The 18,822-nt window shown below is 31.7% G+C and overlaps 2 protein-coding genes and 1 long non-coding RNA gene across 6 annotated transcripts; 1 reads left to right on the plus strand and 2 right to left on the minus strand.

The window, feature by feature from the left end:
* Nucleotides 1-504: 504 nt before the first annotated feature.
* Nucleotides 505-4,364, minus strand: LOC132951105 (uncharacterized). Its single transcript, XR_009665303.1, has 5 exons — nucleotides 3,769-4,364; nucleotides 1,466-1,505; nucleotides 1,242-1,296; nucleotides 820-1,112; nucleotides 505-723 (listed from the first exon to the last, which is right to left on the minus strand). It is a non-coding gene; the product is annotated as an uncharacterized LOC132951105 (long non-coding RNA).
* A 1,382-nt stretch (nucleotides 4,365-5,746) lies between these two features.
* Nucleotides 5,747-7,777, minus strand: LOC132950332 (uncharacterized). Its single transcript, XM_061021737.1, has 2 exons — nucleotides 7,581-7,777; nucleotides 5,747-6,980 (listed from the first exon to the last, which is right to left on the minus strand). The coding sequence occupies exons 1-2, from the start codon at nucleotides 7,639-7,641 to the stop codon at nucleotides 5,962-5,964; spliced, it is 1,080 nt and encodes a 359-aa protein (XP_060877720.1). The 5' UTR covers nucleotides 7,642-7,777; the 3' UTR covers nucleotides 5,747-5,961.
* Nucleotides 7,778-8,031: 254 nt separating this feature from the next.
* LOC132950333 (uncharacterized) lies at nucleotides 8,032-18,231 on the plus strand. 4 transcript variants are annotated; one of them, XM_061021740.1, is made up of 3 exons: nucleotides 8,032-8,288; nucleotides 9,305-9,357; nucleotides 17,655-18,231. In XM_061021740.1, the coding sequence occupies exons 1-3, from the start codon at nucleotides 8,240-8,242 to the stop codon at nucleotides 18,093-18,095; spliced, it is 543 nt and encodes a 180-aa protein (XP_060877723.1). In that variant the 5' UTR covers nucleotides 8,032-8,239; the 3' UTR covers nucleotides 18,096-18,231. The 4 variants fall into 4 exon arrangements, with proteins under 4 accessions (XP_060877723.1, XP_060877724.1, XP_060877722.1 ...); XM_061021741.1 differs by lacking the exon at nucleotides 17,655-18,231 and adding an exon at nucleotides 17,057-17,531 and having other exon boundaries at nucleotides 8,060-8,288; XM_061021739.1 differs by lacking the exon at nucleotides 8,032-8,288 and adding an exon at nucleotides 8,620-9,124.
* Nucleotides 18,232-18,822: the final 591 nt, after the last annotated feature.

Raw genomic sequence — 18,822 nt, forward strand, 5'->3', positions numbered from 1 at the left:
ACAAGGCTCCACGTAAATAGCTTATAATATATAAATTACTTTATTCACTATAATATCATCAAATATACTTGGTAATATCTTAGGCTGACGGACCGTTTTCGCTCAGAATCGTTTTTCTTGTACAATGGTATTATATCATTGAATTCAAATTTAACACCATCCATTACAGTGACCCACTTGTAACCTACTGTACAGCAGAGCGACATCCACTTACCCATCTTTTTTTAATTGACCTCCCTTTTTATTTAATTCCTGTTAAACGAGTTTTGGATAAATACCTACCTACATAAAAGGTACCTGTCCTACCTATATTAATTAAAAACTATTTTTAACACGACGTATTTACTTATTATTTTTGTCTTTTAGTTTATCTAATTTTGTATGATTAAAATATGTTTCCTTTATACCCAAATAATTTTTAAGTACCTACAAACAATATAGAACTCAATTTTATTTTAACAATAAATACGTTTATTAATACAGTGTTGACTTTGTAGATGGGTAGTAATAAATTAACTGTACATTCAGGATTACTGCATTCAGGTGAATAATTATAAGATTGCAATGATAGATGTAAGATGTAAGATGTTAGGTGTAAGATGTATTGTTGATTCATCAATACGATGCTGGGTGGACTTGAGGACTTCCCATGTTCAGCGACCGGCGTCGAACCGTTTTGTGGCACAGCGGAAACTTCGTACAGCTGACTGTTCGACAAAGACACTGTAATATTATTTGAAAAATATTATTTCTACTTAATCGTAATAACTGGGTATAATGAGTTTAATATTATATTATATTACAATAAATATTAAGTACCTATATTATTAGCTTCTAATAATTGGGACGTCATTTTTGTAGATATTGATCCGGACAAAATGATGCTGGCCCAGCGCTATGCCACGGTTTATGGCGTACCTATCCGATGAAATTGTTGGAGACTCTTTCAAACTGGGCAATCTGATAAACGGTGACGTGATCGTTACTTCGCGGCCATCATAGGGTAGACCAGAATACACAATAATGTAGGTCATCGGGCTGTCGGCTGTATGTATGATAAAGTCCTGGAAGTGGGAATTACAATAGCCCCTAAAATGCTGTTACAACTGAACCTTAATAAAAACAAAGAATGATTAAAATATGGCAACGGAATTGGCCTACAAATCTGAAAATAAGTTTATGGACAGATAATTTCTCAACGTAATATTATGACCTAAATGAACTAGACGTTTACAACTCACAGTTATGCAGATGGATGTCGACCGGTTTGGGAGCGATGTCTGATACGCCATTGTTCTAATGAATTCAAACATAAATAATATATTATTATAATATTTTTATATGTATATAGGTACGGTTAGGTATATTAAATTAATTAAGTATGTACTATATTAATATAGTCTATTAATTATTTTTTTACTATGCTTTTATTGTATTAAAATATACACAATGACTTATAACTTACATTATTGGACCGAACATACAGCAACGTCGAGTTGAGGTACCTGTCCATAAACACATTTTCATCAGCAAAATATAATATAAAATATAAAGTAAAGAAATGCATAAAGAAAAAACTGTATTTATTCATACAATTTTGAAATCAAAAACATTAGAACAAGATAATGCTTTCTTGATAAATTAAAAATATTTGAAGATTTTATTTGTCATACGTTTACATGGCAATAGTAAAATTCTATTAAACCTATTAAGTACGTAAACAACATTTATTAATATGACAAATATTTAAAATTTCAAAAAAGGGGGACCCTCGTGTTAATACCCCTCACTTTATTTTTTGGATAGCGCTGGGAGTTTTTGTGCACAAACGTCGGGACCTGGTGCATATTTATGCACAAACGATGCACAAACGTTTGGCACATTCAAAAATCCAAATATTCAATGTGGGGGGGCTAACGTTTCAATGGCCCCCCCCCCATTTTGTTTTAGGGATAGAGCTTTCAGTTTTTGTGCACAAACGTTTGGACTTGGTGCACATTTCTGCATAAACGATGCACAAACGTTTGGCGTGGTCAGAAGTTCAAATTTCGAAAGTGGGGGGGGCCATTGAAATGGACCTACATTTTTTTTTTGATAAAGGTAGACAAACTTATGGATAATCTTGTATTACATTTTCAAATCTTAGATGTAAAAAGAAAAAATTTTATGAATTCTCAACTCAAAATAATTTGCTAATTTTAGTGATTTTTCCGTATTTTGTCAAGATTTGAACTTTAAATGTTTATAAATAAAAACTGTGACTAAGGATTTTTAATTTTTTTCATCTGTTTTTGAAACAATAACCTAGGAGCTTTTTATTGAATTTTCAAGCTTTTTTACCCAACAAATTGATATCTATAGAAAAAAAAAACTAAAAAAAATGGAAACGGAAAATGTCCGTAAACAACTCAAAATATGTCAAAATATTTGGAAAATGTTATGGTGTATAGAAAATGCTAATATAAACATTCAGTCAAAATTCTATTTTACTACGGTCGTTTGTTTTAGAGTTGCACCAAAAACCAAAATCGATTTTCTCGAAAACAGATTTTGCGTAAAAATTCCCGTTTTTCCTTAATTTTTCTTTTGTTTTTCATGTCGCTTTTGAAAATTACTGGGAAATGTTTACTTGACCCCACAAAGTACCAACTAGATTCACTTTCCTATCAGAAAAGTTACTGTCGAAGAAGATCAAAGTATTTTTACTGTCCTAAAAGATGATAACAGACACAAAAAAAAAAAAATAAAAAAAAATACACATCATTGTAAAATCAATACATTTATCGCTTCGCTCAGAATCTAAAATAAAATAAAATATTATTTCTGAAAATTTTCAAAATGTTAGTTTTAATGTATTTTTTTAACTCAATTAATTTTTGAGGCTGTATGGTTTGTGTCACATGTACCACAGCTGTTTATTTTGTTGGTTATCAACACTTGAATCTAATATATTTGAAAATAATTACAAAATATATTAATAAGATTCAGTATAATATACTATATTATAATATACTTAATACTCAATAATAATAATATTAATGATTCTGTGATTGTTATGAGTTTATGTCTGCATGAGTGCTTACTGTTTTGACTTTTATTTAATATGCAAAAGTTAAATGTTTAATGTTTAATGAATAGTGTACTAAACACTAGTGTGTGATACAGAAGTTGAAAATTGAAGCATTATTTCCAGTACTCATCGTGTACACACACAAATAAAAATTTTTTAAAAACACACATCATTGTAAAATCAATATATTTATCGCTCCACTCAGAATCTAAAATAACTATAATCTATAATAGAATAATCTTATTATTAATCATTTTTTTTAAATGAAATGTTTATTATTTAAATATGAATTAAATGTTACTTGTAGTCTTGGGTCAAAAATAGATACAATGTAATTCGTAATAACATGTAGGTAATTTGGGTAAAAGGTTGGAAATTACTCAAACAATAAATTACAAAAAAAAATCGAAAAATCAATAATTGTAGCAAAATGTTTACACACTCAACATTTATACTGAAGTAAAAATACAACATTTTTAATAAAAGATAAAAATGCACATTTATTACCGAGATAAATATTATATATTTAATGATTTGTTTTTTGTATTAAATTTTACTATATTATATGATCAATAAAATAATATCAATTTATTATTAAAATGGGTAAATGGTACCTAATAAAAGTACATAGTTTTAAATATATTATGAATGTTAAATACTATAACTATATAATATCAAAAGATATATAAATCGCATACCTAACATTGTATATTCAAACTACTGGGTTCACAGGTACGTATGCGAATATAGTTAGCATCGATCGATTTTTCATAAACACGCACACATTTTTCGATTCTCAAAACATTGGTTCCAGGATTACTCTTACTAATGTCGACTGCTGTTGTTGTTGCATATTGTATCGTTCAAGTCACTTCTGAATGTCGTGAAGCAAAAAGTGTATTAGGCGCTGAAAAATTGGGTGATCACGCATTGTGTAATGTAGCCATAGATAATCCGCGAAAATCATACGAAGCGGGTATATGTGCAGGCGATGGTAGTGTGACGAACGGTCATTATTGTGGCGTCGGATCTTGCAACATATTTGGGTGCGATTGCGGAGGCGGGTGTTTGGGCGAATAGAAAATTGTACACAAATTATAGCAAACAAACAAAAAATTATTGACAATATTACACATTGTACCGATAAAACAACCAAACATATAACGTAAACTTTTGCTCCGTATGAGTATTATACAAACGAATGTCTTGATACGTGTGATTACGGTCGATATCGGTATTATAAGCAAGTTGACCGATGCGATAATGTAAGAGCCTGTTACCGTGCCTGCTTCAATAATTCCACCTGGGACAGTTTTAGCACTAACGTTGCACTAATGGTTATTGCGAATCATTAAAATACCAAGAAAAAAATAAAATGATTAAAGCTTGTGGGTGTGTAATAGTACTTGTAAATTGTAGTACTCATGTAGTGTACTTGTAATGTACTTATAGTATATCATACTACTGATAATGTACGTATATAATATTATAAAAAAAAAACTGTAATTGGAATTTATTTCCGTAATAAAGAAAATAATATTATTATTACTATTATATTGATATTATACAAAATGTTTGTAAAAATATTTGTTTTGTTAGCGGCTATAGCTTGTTAATAAAAATGCAATACATTTACATGAAATACTTAATGTTTCTGTTCCTCATAATGGTAATAAACAAATAGTATTTGTTTGTTTGTCAAATATCCAAAAATGTAGAATATAACAAAATTCATTTTTTTTCAATTTGCTTATTGTATGCAATGAATAATTTACAGAGTTGCACATCCAGAAAATCTTACTGACATAATTGCTAAAAAACATCAAAAATAACTAATTTTGTCTCATTCATTTGTATTTGTGCAATTCAATACGTTTTTTTTACTCTGAATGACGTTATCATAACGTTGCACACTTCCCATATTGATACGGATAAACCTTCTAATTTTTCAGAAAACTTATTGACGACAGTCTAACGCAGAAATTAATAATTTTTTTATAAGCTATAATTGTTAGTGTTGTAAATTATTAATAGTTAATCATGTCGATACGCAATGTCGTTGCGGTTTACATTATACTGTTGGTATTTGGTGTCTACACAGTCAAACGTAATAACAAATCCAAAATGGATCCTTTATTTCAAGAAAATTTTCGAGGAGCTACAAGATCTGGTGACTGAAACAATGGCCAAAGTATTGATCGACACAGCCACAACTATAGATTCGAGTTCTAACAGCAGCAACGACAACAACGACATTGTAACAATTTGAAAATCAAATTATACTTTGATATCATGTTAATAAAAATATCGTAACAAAAATTTTGTTGAACTCAATTTTCCTTAACATTTATATTCGATTGAAAAAAAATTTAACAGCTTTTTTTGTTTTGTTCATATGCTTGTAATGCATAATTAAAATATGTAGTGTGCTTGGAATGTAATCGGTAAATCATAACTGTGGTATTTGACATTTGTTATCTATATTTTTTGTATAAAAACCTGTTGTGCCATGAACTAAGATAGTTCTATGATAGCACGAACTAAGATATAGAACTATATAGTATGGATTGGACACAACATGGCAGGCGGGTGGGTGGTGTGTGATCCTATTTTGTGATCCAATTTTGATACATCACCACAATATACTATATTTTAGTTAAACATAATTATCATTAATTCTTAATATTATTATAGTAGCATTTTAACTATAAAATTTGATTTATTTCCAGAATTAACATTAAATCAAAACAATTGTAAATGATTTACAGAAAAAATCAATGAATTGAGACATCTTTAATTTTCTTAAACAAAATAAGAAAATGTAAAAATTAATTTAATATGTATGTATTACGCGTTACATTTGTTGAGGTAAATTAATTGAGTCCTTAAACCTATGTTGAGCCTGGTGCAGATGCGGATCCGGTATTGGCACTGGGGGAACTACCTGGCATTGAGTTCATGTAATTACCAGGGTTCATTGATTGAGGCATTTGGCTCGGGTAATAACTTTGCATATTTGGCATGCTCGACATGCTCGGCATATTTGGAATGTAACTTCCGAATGACGGAACACTGGACGATCCTTCTTTAGCAGCTATTGAAGCTTCCGGTGCGGATGCAGATGCGGTATTGCTCGCAGCACTGGGGGAACTGCCTGGCATTGAGTTCATGTAATTACCAGGGTTCATTGATTGAGGCATTTGGCTCGGGTAATAACTTTGCATATTTGGCATGCTCGACATGCTCGGCATATTTGGAATGTAACTTCCGAATGACGGAACACTGGATGATCCTTCTTTAGCAGCTATTGAAGCTTCCGGTGCGGATGCAGACGCGGTATTGCTCGCAGCACTGGGGGAACTGCCTGGCATTGAGTTCATGTAATTACCAGGGTTCATTGATTGAGGCATTTGGCTCGGGTAATAACTTTGCATATTTGGCATGCTCGACATGCTCGGCATATTTGGAATGTAACTTCCGAATGACGGAACACTGGACGATCCTTCTTTAGCAGCTATTGAAGCTTCCGGTGCGGATGCGGACGCGGTATTGCTCGCAGCACTGGGGGAACTGCCTGGCATTGAGTTCATGTAATTACCAGGGTTCATTGATTGAGGCATTTGGCTCGGGTAATAACTTTGCATATTTGGCATGCTCGACATGCTCGGCATATTTGGAATGTAACTTCCGAATGACGGAACACTGGACGATCCTTCTTTAGCAGCGACTAAAGGATGTAGCTCAGATGCTGCAGCGGCACTTGGCTGGTACGATGATGTTTCTGGCTGGGTTGTTGGCGACGGTGTCGTCTGTGATTCAGATGATACGTAGCCTGGAATCTTGTTGAAGTATTCTTTGAATTTAGTTGTCCAATCCGGCGTTTCTCTAGCATAACGATGCGTTGGTATACCTAGAAATATTTAATTCATAAAATTAATAAGATAATAAAACTATACATTTGTTTCAATTCAACATTAATTTGTTTTTCTTAAGCATATTATAAATATTATAAAATATATTTTTTTTTTATTGAATTTGATTTAATAACTATATTAACAGACTAAAGTAAACCAGAGAACTGCAAAATGGAATTGAATAACGTACTTACGTATACTTTCTCTTAAATTGATAGTGGGTAAATGTCTTTCCTAGTTTAATTACATGGTAATTAAACCATTTTTTTTTATTTTGGGCATTGCAGTAAAAAAAATATGTTTTATTATATTTTAAAATGGTCGTAGCTATAAGTCGTAAGACGAGTAAATAAACACCTCGATTAAAAAGACTAAAAAAAAACTCCCTTGTTAAATGATTAATATATTTTACTAATTTACCAGCCGTAAACATAGTGATATACCTATTAACAGTTATCGCATATTATACCTATAACTTTACTTATGAATATTAATAAAATATATTATGCTGTTGAGTTAAAAACATTAAAATCAAACGATACATATCTCATATCCTATACTGTGTTATTGTTGAGATTAATATGGTATGTACTTACAGTGAGATAGCTGGAAAAGCGTCGCCACTGCGAAGAAGAGGACTGCAATTTTCACGTTCATGTTGGACGTATCGACGAAGGGCCCGAACAGAAATGGATAGTACTGCACGGAATGTTATTCAATGTGATGACGATTCGAATGTTCGTTGTTTTTTTTTCAGGATCGCAGACCGTAGACGACTGATGTTTGGTTGGCCGGACGTTTTGGATTTATAAAGCGGCCAAACGCCTGCAATGTGTTCGTTTACCACCAGAGCGGCCAGCGAGGAATTTGCATAGATGTCAGGGGGGGGGGGGGGGAGGTTGACGGCCTCGGGGCCCATTAACGACGTTCTACGAAATAATTGGCAAAACAGATAAGACCCAGACACGGATTTGCATTCGATCGCCCCGTCCCCCGATTGTGGAAACGGCGGTGTCGTGCGCACGGGAAATGGTCGCAATAAATTAGAACCGCGATTACGACGGCCCATCGCCGGAAACGCACTTGTCGCCGCTATCAAAAAAGCAATTTAAAAGCGACTAGGAGTTTGCGACTCACCACTGTACATTGTGCGAGCCGACCGTGTATTATAAATTTTGCATTATTGGGTTTTATTGCGCTGTCGTATATAATTTTATTATTGTACCGATACATAATATTTAGACCGAGAGCCATCATGTCCGCCAAGAGTTTCGCGCTGATCGTGTTGGCGTGCCTCGTCAAGGGTAAGTCCAAACGCCGTAGTAGGCACTTATATCTATGGTATAATTATATAGGCGCACTATCGTCCCCGTGTACCTATATCATAATTATACGTAATTATATTTACGGTCGTAATTAAAGGTATAATATTATAATTATACTGGTACGGGGCCATCAACACTCCCAACGTTCCGCTGATAAAATTTTAAACCGTCCGTACGAATTTTGATTTCGATTAAAAACAACAGGTTAAACCTTCAAAAATTCCAAATCTAAATACAAGTTTCGGTCGCTATTTTATTATTATTATTATCAGCTGTGTCGCAATGTTATTAAACCTACGGTCAATTATTACACGCAAACGCGTGTTATCTGACACTTAAGCTGAACAATTTTATAATATTATTATTTACGTTTTGTTGATATTATAGTAATTTATTACACGTTGCTCGTATCGACATTGCTCGATCAACTACTGGCGAATCGTTTCAGTACTGATGACGCGGATCACACCAAAGTGTTTCTATAATAACGCAGTGACCATTTGAAAACTATTGTTATTTCAATTATTATTCGAACACAATTTTACTATACTAAGGGCTTGAAATTATGATCTATCGACAATCGTAGAATTTTGACCTGCAAAGCATCATACGAAGTTATTCGCAGTCGGTCGACACGTTCTACATATCTTCCTAGTTTACTTGTAAACGCGTAACATTTACGTTTGTTTGAATATTATAGTATTATAGTCGAGATATAATAATTGATTTAAGATAATAATATTTTACTGAAAACATGTCGAAAACCATAGCGGTGATGACATTAATTGTGTACACTGTACTGTATAGTCAAAAAAGTAAATTATCAATGAATAATAATAATAATATAATTAATTAACCACACTGAAAAGTCTTCGTTCTCGACAAATATAGCCTTTCTTGCGTTAGCACAATAATTGTAAAATATAATCATATTATATAGTATAGCTAATGTTCAACTATATATTTTTAGATAACTAATTTTTTACTTTTTTCAGACGCTTTCTACGCGGATGCCGCTCCATCAATCACACGCGACGATTTGACTGCTGTGAGTACATGTACTTAATATTACAATTTTTTTAGTGATTATAACTAATATAATATTATTTAAATGTATAAACTATTATTTTTTTATTAAGTAAAACAATTTAGAGGAAAGTTAGTATAAGTGTTTTGAATTATTACGATTATTATGACGTGTACCTAAGTTTAATGTTCGAAAACTAAAAATAGTGGGTATATGAATTATTTGTATAGTTCGATGTGTCGACTTGATACATTTAAAAAACTGTGGTCTATAAATAATGACAAATATAATAAAATTATGAAGTCGTCGGGTTGGTACGTCGAACGTTACGTAGTCCGTAGTTTACAAGTGCCCAAAACAGTCATCAAAATCCGACAATTCTACAAAGCTTGAGTTATTCCTGTAAAAAAATTATAATACACTCGATATAATACACCCTATCAACCCCCCTTAAATAGGTATAGTAGTAGATTAGTGAAAAAGTCTTATAATTAAGGTGGCAACTAAAATATAAAATTTAATTTTCAAATTTTATAAAATTGTGTAAAATTTGAAAAACTGGTACCGGGACCCTTAATTTAACGTGATAAGATAATTTATTTTTTAATAATAATATTTTTTTATATGTCGCGTGTCCAAAATATTATATACTATAATTTTATTTTCAAACGTTTAATAGTATATTAGTTGTACGATTTTAACAATAAATTTCTTTTTTATCTCCAAGATATTAATAAGAATGTTTTATTATTAAAGAATAAAGGATATTAGGTATTGTTATTTTAATTTTTATAGAAAATTAATTTACTAAAGGTTTTTAGAAGGCAACTTTCAACCATCTCCTTTTTAACGGAAAATATCATCACCAATAGTTTTTTTTTTATAATTGTTAGAGACTTAAGTGATCAAATCAACTTCCAAGTTAAAAATGTGTGAGTAATATAGTAGGTACCTATAGCATTATGAATGTTGAAAGTTATTTGGGTGTACAAAATATGTGCAATTATTCTTATTGATCGTTCGTCTTTAATCCGACTGAGATTGGCCTCTCACTAATGTCTTTATCTTCTCCCACAGTTTTTGTTTTTGTTTTGATTGTGTGGCCTATGGTACAAAATATAATTAAAAAAATTCATAATTTTATGTTTTTAAAAATTAATGATATCATACAGAGAAAACAAGATGTATGAGGCTAAAAACCCAAGATAAAAATAATTGGGGACATTATTTATGACAATGAATTGTACCTGCTTACTGTAATTCTAAGTCTATTTAAAAGTTATAACCATCAAACAAATTTTAAAAATATAAACAGATAAATAATAATAATTTCATACGTTTCTCATTTAAGATACCATTACTCGGCAATTTTTAAACTAAGGAAGTTGTTTAAACAACTATTAAATTTGCAAAAACTGCAAAAGAAAAAAATAATTAGTCAATGATAAAAATGAGATGTTGTCATATTTAAAAAAAATAGTAGTTGTACTTCGTGAGAACCTTTAAGTACCTACTTACATAAAAACAACTGCATAAATATGTGTATTATTCAGCATCTTGATTAAAAAATAAACAAAAATGATTGAATAAAAGAATCATGGTTATATAATGTTAATAGAACGACTGTATTATGCTGAAATATTGAGTGTTATTTTAGTTAACGCCGAAAATCTATGTATCTAAGTACTTCATAATAAGAGTATCATCGAAAGAAGTTTTTATAATTCTGACCACGACAAAACAATATTACAGTACAATTTGGAGAAAAAAATCGTTTCTACGTTGAGGATTTTCAAAAAATAATAAGTGCTTAATAATTTATTTAATCTACAAAATAAAAATGGACGTACTGTAAAATATAGTTTATAATTATATCCATATAATATGTCACCCAAAAGCAACTACAACCCTACGATTTTACGTTGAATTTCATTGCTGGTTGTTGTCCAAACATTAAACTATAGGTATATCGATCTTCGACAGTCGTAATTTCAAAACTAATATTATTGAATTAAACTAGAGTATTATTGATTCAGTAAAATCCACAATCAAATGCTGACAGGGACCTATCATAACAATAATTTTACACTGAATATACTACGTGTTTAGGTACTATCAGATACAAGATACACTTTTTTTAATTTGTGGTTTTCCACAATCACTATAATTATTATCGTATTCGAAAATACTCGAATATATGCATAATATTTACTGTACCTATTATAGAATTCGAGTAAAAAATTATGAAAGTGTAAAATGTTTAACTGTAGGTGGGAAAAAACACAGAGTCTATCATAATGATAAATTAATATAATATTATGTTTATCGATAGCGTACAATCGATTCTATATAAAAAAAAATAATGTATTTTCGAATACAATAATTATACGTCTTGCAATAACGATTTGAATTGTTGTCACCCGGCATGTAATAAACAACAATATATTACAATTTAAAATATACCTATCAATATAATGTTTTAAAATATAACGTTTGTAAATAAAACAGATAGTCCACCGCTTTAACACAATAAATTATTATCATAAATACAGGTGTCTACTTAGCGAAAAATCGACATTTATGAAAAAAAAAATAAGTTTATTTATTGAAAGAATGATTAACTTTTCAATCACTAAATATTTGAAACTCTGTCGCGTCACTATCCCTGATCATAAAATAATAATAATATATCCGAACCCTTATCGTTATAAATTTGTAACATTCCATCATAAAACAAGGAACGTTCCGGAGCAGCGCACACGACGTACACGTAAAACAGCCGTTTATGCATAATGCAAAAGTTCTGGGTGAACGGGTCCCCCAAGTACTACACCCATACAGTATGGAAAATAAACGTATCATAATATTGCCCTATCACTGCAGTTAATTTTATGTATTTTTATCGTGTGCAATTAATGTAGACAATATTATGACAATGAAACGACGTTAACAAAAAACAAAATGATAACAATTCACGGTTCTGACTTTTGATTATATTTTGTTTGGTGTTTAATTGTATATTGTACAAATTATATTGTATTATAATAATCCAACTATGCTTAGGTACCTACATATCATTTCGATTTATAAGTTGTAAGTTGTAACCAACTACAGTAAACTATAAAGTTATTATGATATTACGGTGTAATACTGTTTGTACTATGACTAATAGTCATTAACTATACAACGTCAAGAACGTTAAGTTATAAGTCAATAGTTAACATAAAATAATATATTTAACTCGAAAACTTACTCAGTCAAATAAAAGTTATATAATTGTATTTTAATACCACTCGTATAATTTGGGCAGTAAAAATGTTCAATAATACCTTAACATTTTGCGATTTAAAAAGCTTCACGGATCCTACTTAAATACTTCTCATTATTGCACAATATTTTCACACCAGCTGTAGTGTTTTAGCAAATTATTTGTTTGTGTCAACTTATTTATTAAATCTAGAAATACTATTTTGTTTATTTTTTATTTAAAATTATTGTATAACAGGTGATTTAATATATATAAATTAATTCGCTTTATCCATAGTTATAGATTGTATATTCATGATTTTAACTTCGAGTGTTATTTTTCATCTTAACTGAAGATATCTTAAGTCATCATAAATCATAATGGATATTTTAATTATCTAAGTTAATGAGATAATTAAAAACTTAACAAACTACCTAGTTAATTAGACGAATTAAAAAATATAGTATTAATATCTCCACTTTACAACTATGTTTAATATATTAAATATAAATATATTATGTATTTGTGTGTGTGTGTAAGTGGGTGTGTGTATGTATGTGTGTATTATGCGTATGTGTGAATTTATAATTGAAAATTCTATTATCATAATATATTATTCACTTGTAAAACGCGTATAGAAATTAACTTGGTAGGCCTCTATTTTCCACATTTATGTTGGTGACAAATTCCCATATTGTGAACTGACGAAAAACAATTATTTACGCTTCCAAGGTCCCACAAAAAAATGCTTTACTCGGGCTCCAATTTCTACGAAACAGGCCCTACTTGACAGTCGACGTAGTTCAGAGTTTAAGTCTTTCGACTCGAATAAACTAGAGTTTTTTAAAATACTTATAAACTATATATTGTTTACGTTTCAATTTAATTATAATTCAAAACAGAAAAATAGTTGGTAATTTCATCATTATTGTTGGTAGCTAACTATTTATGAAATTTACAGCACGAATATCAAATCAAAATACATTTACAAGACGATTAAAAAGTGCGTTATATCCATTTACCTCTCGTCAGAAATTACTCAAATTGTATATTTAAAATCGGACGTGCAAAATAAAATATTTAATTTAATTAACAACTTGACGTCACATGAATCTATAACAATATTATTTAATTATTTAATAACGTCTTATAAGTTGAAAAATATTGAAATTTGATCTTTCACATTTGGCGATGTGAACATACTTGAATATTTGAGCACAAAATAGCACCTATCTGTCGCTTTTAGGCAGTTCATCGTAGAAAATATAATACTCATTATAGTTTTTCCAACTTCTAAGTGCGTGGTCGTCAAAAATATGACGTTCAGATTTTATATATTGTGCAAACTTATTCAAAACAGACGTAACATTTTTTAAGTTAATCATCTTCTTAAATGACATCATACATTTTTAATTTCGTAGAAAATTCGATGTACCACAATAGGTACTCCAAAAATAATTTGACTTAATTTATGTAAAAAAAGTGACATGTATAATAAATGTATTATTATTGCATGTCTATATGGCATCTATACAGCAGTATTAATAAAGGGACTTAAAATTATATACATATTTGGGTAGATCGAAATAAATAATTGACAGCAAATATCATGACCGCATTGGTAGGTACCGAGACGTTTTCGAAACACGCGTGTCCCACAAAACCGCTCAATCTCACAGACACGTGGACACACATACGCACACACACAAACAAACACACAGACGAGCACGCACACAAACACTTGTGGTGTATTGGCCGCAGGTGTTGCCCCGTTCGCTGGCCGAACTGGTGGACTCGGACGCGTTCGAACAGATCTGGCGGAAGGCAGCCACCGAAGAGATGGTCAAGCGGTTCGGCGACGGCGCGGGACGTGACGACGACGGCGGCAGCGCGATTACACGCAACATGGTCGGCGACTACATGATGTCGGACGAGTTCCACAAGGCCGTGTGCAAGGCCGGCGGATCGGGCATGTCGGCCATGGGCGGCGCGATGGGCAACGCACCGCCGCCGTGGTCGTACATGGGCACGTTCATCGGTTCCGACAAGTTCCAGCACGGTTCGTGCGACATGATGTCGCAGGGCATGCTACAGTTTGGCGACGGCATGAACGGATGGTTCCGGTCGGACGGCGCCGACGCCGACGCCGCCACGGTGACCCGAGACCCGTTTCGGGCGGTCGACGTGTTCTTCCGGTCCGAGTACTACGGCGACGCCCGGAAAAAGCTGCGCGACATGTTCGCGGACGTCCGGTTCTGATCGGTTCGAATTTTCCACGGCGGATCTACAACAACACCGCTATTGTTATAATATTATATTTTTCACGATATTATTACAATAATGTCACGTCTTAATATTATTATGTTATTGTCAATGTTATCGTCGCCGTCGTCATTATATTGTCACCGCCACCAAGACATGACACGTTTCGACAATAATAATCATTATTACTAAATTTAAATGCACTATTTAATATTATGCACAACTATATTATTTTTATTTGGTTGACAGAGAAAGTCGTGATAATATGATATGAATCGTTTTTAAGGTCATTATATTACATATGCACACAAATACCCATAGTCCATATACTATACTTGGGCCCGAATGTTATAAACAGGGCTCGGGACTTAAAGCATTTGCTTATTTGTATAGATTGACTTAAAATGTAGCAAAGTGCTATGGAAGTGTATATCTTATTACAACACGTTCAGCTATGAAATTTTAAAGTGCTTTTTATAACGATTTTTCAAAAAAAATGCCCATTTCCAGTTTTTCTGGTTATTTTTGATTTTTTGACCAGTTTTTCTACTTTTTTTATGGTTTTCTCTAGCAAAGTTGTTTTTGATAGAATAAAAATTTAATTCAATGCAATAATGAAGATAAGATTTTAATTATTTATTTATTTTATTTCAACAATTTATAAATATCGTTTACATTTTAATTTTCAGAAAATCCATCGGAAAATCCATAAACAATAATGCAAAATGTCTCGAAAGCGAACTTTGGTTTTTTTTAGAATATAAAGAGTTATTTATCTTTTAGTCAGAAACATTTCCTTATTATTGTTTTTAGCACAGTTATTCAAATTATGTCTAGTACCTACTTTATCATGTAAGAAGAAAGTTTTATTTTTTGACTAAATATTTTTGCTTAAATTTAAGTTTTTTAAATGCTTATTTGTGTGCTTATAATGATGTTTTTAAGCGCTTGTCTTAATGATTTTAAGTGCTATAAGTCCCAAATCCTGGTTATAAATTTAAATTTATTTTCATAATATTATATTATTAATGATGCTTACTGTACCCACCTGTTGGTCGTGTCCCTTCGATCACGTGAACACGCATAGAGCGTTTAAGTCTCCGTCTTTTTTTTTTGTATGAAACAAAATATTACATTCACAACACTCCCAACCTATAAAATATACAATAATAAATTATACTAAAATCTTCCACAAAAAACGTAATCATATTATGTTGCATCGATGGCTGAGCAGTGAGCACACGCATTTTATAATTTATATTTAATAAGTCACAAATATATTAAATTATTCAGGAGTTTGTTGTTTTTGGATAGAAATTTTAAGTTATAAGAAAATTAAAAATGCATGCAGCCCATGCCTCAACGTTTTAAATACTTTTATGAGAATCATATTATAAGAAACCTAATACGTATTTCTATAAACGTATAGTAAAATATTCGATTTGATGTTGACTCCCGTGTACCTATATGTGTTTAATAATTATTGTAAGTGATGTACCTATATGAATTTATTTAAATCAACTAAATGAATAAAATATTTACCCTACGATGTCTAATATTTTCTTCTACACATTTCAGATCATAAATAAAATAAACCAAACATTCATTATAATTACTTTAAGATTTAATACTGCTATAATACTGCCCTATAACCCAATATATAATATTATGTTTTTTTATTTATCAACATGTTAGTATATTAGTTGTACATATTAATGCATACTATAATATTGAAATTCAAATAGTTAGGTATTCAAATAATATAATATCTATAAACATAGATTCTGTGTTATCATGATAAGTACTCCTATATATATAACAGTATTATAACTTACTTGGTAAAGATTCTTTAACATAATATTAGAATATGTAATATTATCATATTATATATCTATTACCTTATACTAAATACTAATAAAAGGTCCATGAATATAATTTAGCTAATATTATAATAATTTATCTAGCTGCCTACGTATCTTAGCGAAAAAAATAATGATTGTAATATTAACACTGTAAAACCAAATAGATTTTTTTTTATGACTTTTTTTAAATGCATATTTTTGTATAATAATATTATGCCTGCATTATTGGTCATCACGAGTTTGGTGCTAAACAGTATATACAGTCTCATGAGATTACGTCGTGTAGGTAGTGTTTTAATAATAATATAACAATTGATACCGATTATAATGTGTTTTTACTAAATTATAGGCGTCTAAAACCGTGGATATCGATAACAGAGTACTGACAAAAGAAGATAACGAAAATGAAGTCGACGTTCCAGATAAGACCGCATTTGAAAACTTTATTCAAGGGTTGCACAACATTGACTCGGCAATGGAAGCGATGATCGATAATTACACGGACGGGGTTGAGCATCTGAGTGAAGAAAACGCATTGCAGGATGCAGACAATTTGAAATTGGACAAGATGGCACACGACCGCAAGGATAAGTCAGCGATCGACGGCTGATAATATTCACAATAATCACAAGACAAACAACGATAGAAAAATATTTATATCTATGTCACTATAATAATATAATATACGCACATTTTCACGAGTAATCGCATTGTAGTAGATATACCTAGTTTGTCATCGACCACATATTATAATATTATGTTTCGTTCACACCTGCGGAACGTAATTTTATTATTATTATACTAAAATAAAATTTCCCATATAATTATGTATTATTATTATTATTATTATGTATATGTGTAACGATCTGAGAATATTGTTTCGGTCCATTATTATTTTCACCGTGCAGTTATCGCAATTCCAACGTACCTATATATATTGTTTTCAGGAGACGGAAGACCTGCGGAAGGCTAACCCAGATGTACGCCAAATCGAAACGCCACTGATCGACGGTGGTGACGTCAGTACGCATTCCACCTCAACCATGGAAGGCGACATGCTGTCCAAAGGTGCGCTTTCCGGTCTCGTGCCCGGAGGCGGTGGCGGCGGCGAAGCAACTTCGGCCCCGGCCACCAACACGCCCGCCGCCGGTTTGGGGGGGTCGTCACTACCGTTCGGGGGCCTGCCGACCGGAATTCCCGGGGCCGGGGGGCTGCCTTCGTCGTACCTGCAGGGAGGAGACGGTGGCGGCCAGAGCCCTACGCTGATTTTAGGTGGGTTTTCCGCCATTGTCGTGCCCATGCGCGGCTTGAACATGGCCAACATGGCGTCGATGCTGTCCTCCGGACAGCAGCTGGGTCAGATGTTGCCCAAACCAGGTGTCGGTTAGACAGCACGACCAGCATATCGATCATAATATTATATAGATCGCACACAATTCGTTCGGGGCATTCATCACATTATATTATATACTTACGAGTTACGATATGATAGTATAATAAATAAATAAATGAGAGTAAAATCGATCTTGTATTTAATTATTATTATTATCATCACTGGGGCTGGAGATAACATGATTTCAATCTCAACTCAGAACATTAAAAAATATAAAAATATTGTATATTTTACTCAAAGTAAACACCACAGATGTATAAATTGATATTTTAATTTTAGTAAATTAAATAAGGCGTAGGTACGTTTTTAATTTCAACGTTCCTGATTGCTTTATTCGTTGAATTAATTTTCGTAATCCAACTAATTAGCGAAGTATAATATATTATGTATTATATTATAATAATGTATAATAATCTCGATTTATAAAAACCTAGACCCTAATCCTTTGCCATGGCATCACTTGAGACCGCACTTACCGATTTGGTGAATTTTTTTTCAGTCTTGTTCGTAATTGTCAATACAAGGTTTATATGTGGATCTTCGACAGTTGTAATTTCAAAACTAATATTATTTAATTAAACTAGAGTATTATTGATTCAGTTAAATTCACAATCAAATGCTGACAGGGACCTATCATAACAATAATTTTACACTGAATATACTACGTGTTTAGGTACTATCGGATACAAGATACATTTAAAACCACAATTGCTATAATTATT

This window comes from Metopolophium dirhodum, chromosome 8 (genome assembly GCF_019925205.1).
Source record: "Metopolophium dirhodum isolate CAU chromosome 8, ASM1992520v1, whole genome shotgun sequence".
In the NCBI taxonomy this organism is placed as follows: domain Eukaryota; kingdom Metazoa; phylum Arthropoda; class Insecta; order Hemiptera; family Aphididae; genus Metopolophium; species Metopolophium dirhodum.

Bases quoted from the DNA above. Each gene is read 5' to 3' on its own strand.
- LOC132950332 (XM_061021737.1), bottom strand. From the start codon at position 7,641: ATGAACGTGAAAATTGCAGTCCTCTTCTTCGCAGTGGCGACGCTTTTC. The intron at 6,981-7,580 runs GTAAGTACATAC...AAATATTTCTAG, and splicing joins GCTTTTCCAGCTATCTCACT to GTATACCAACGCATCGTTAT.
- LOC132950333 (XM_061021738.1), top strand. From the start codon at position 9,064: ATGTCGAAAACCATAGCGGTGATGACATTAATTGTGTACACTGTACTG. The intron at 9,125-9,304 runs GTAAATTATCAA...TACTTTTTTCAG, and splicing joins TGTACTGTATAGTCAAAAAA to ACGCTTTCTACGCGGATGCC. The intron at 9,358-14,344 runs GTGAGTACATGT...TATTGGCCGCAG, and splicing joins CACGCGACGATTTGACTGCT to GTGTTGCCCCGTTCGCTGGC.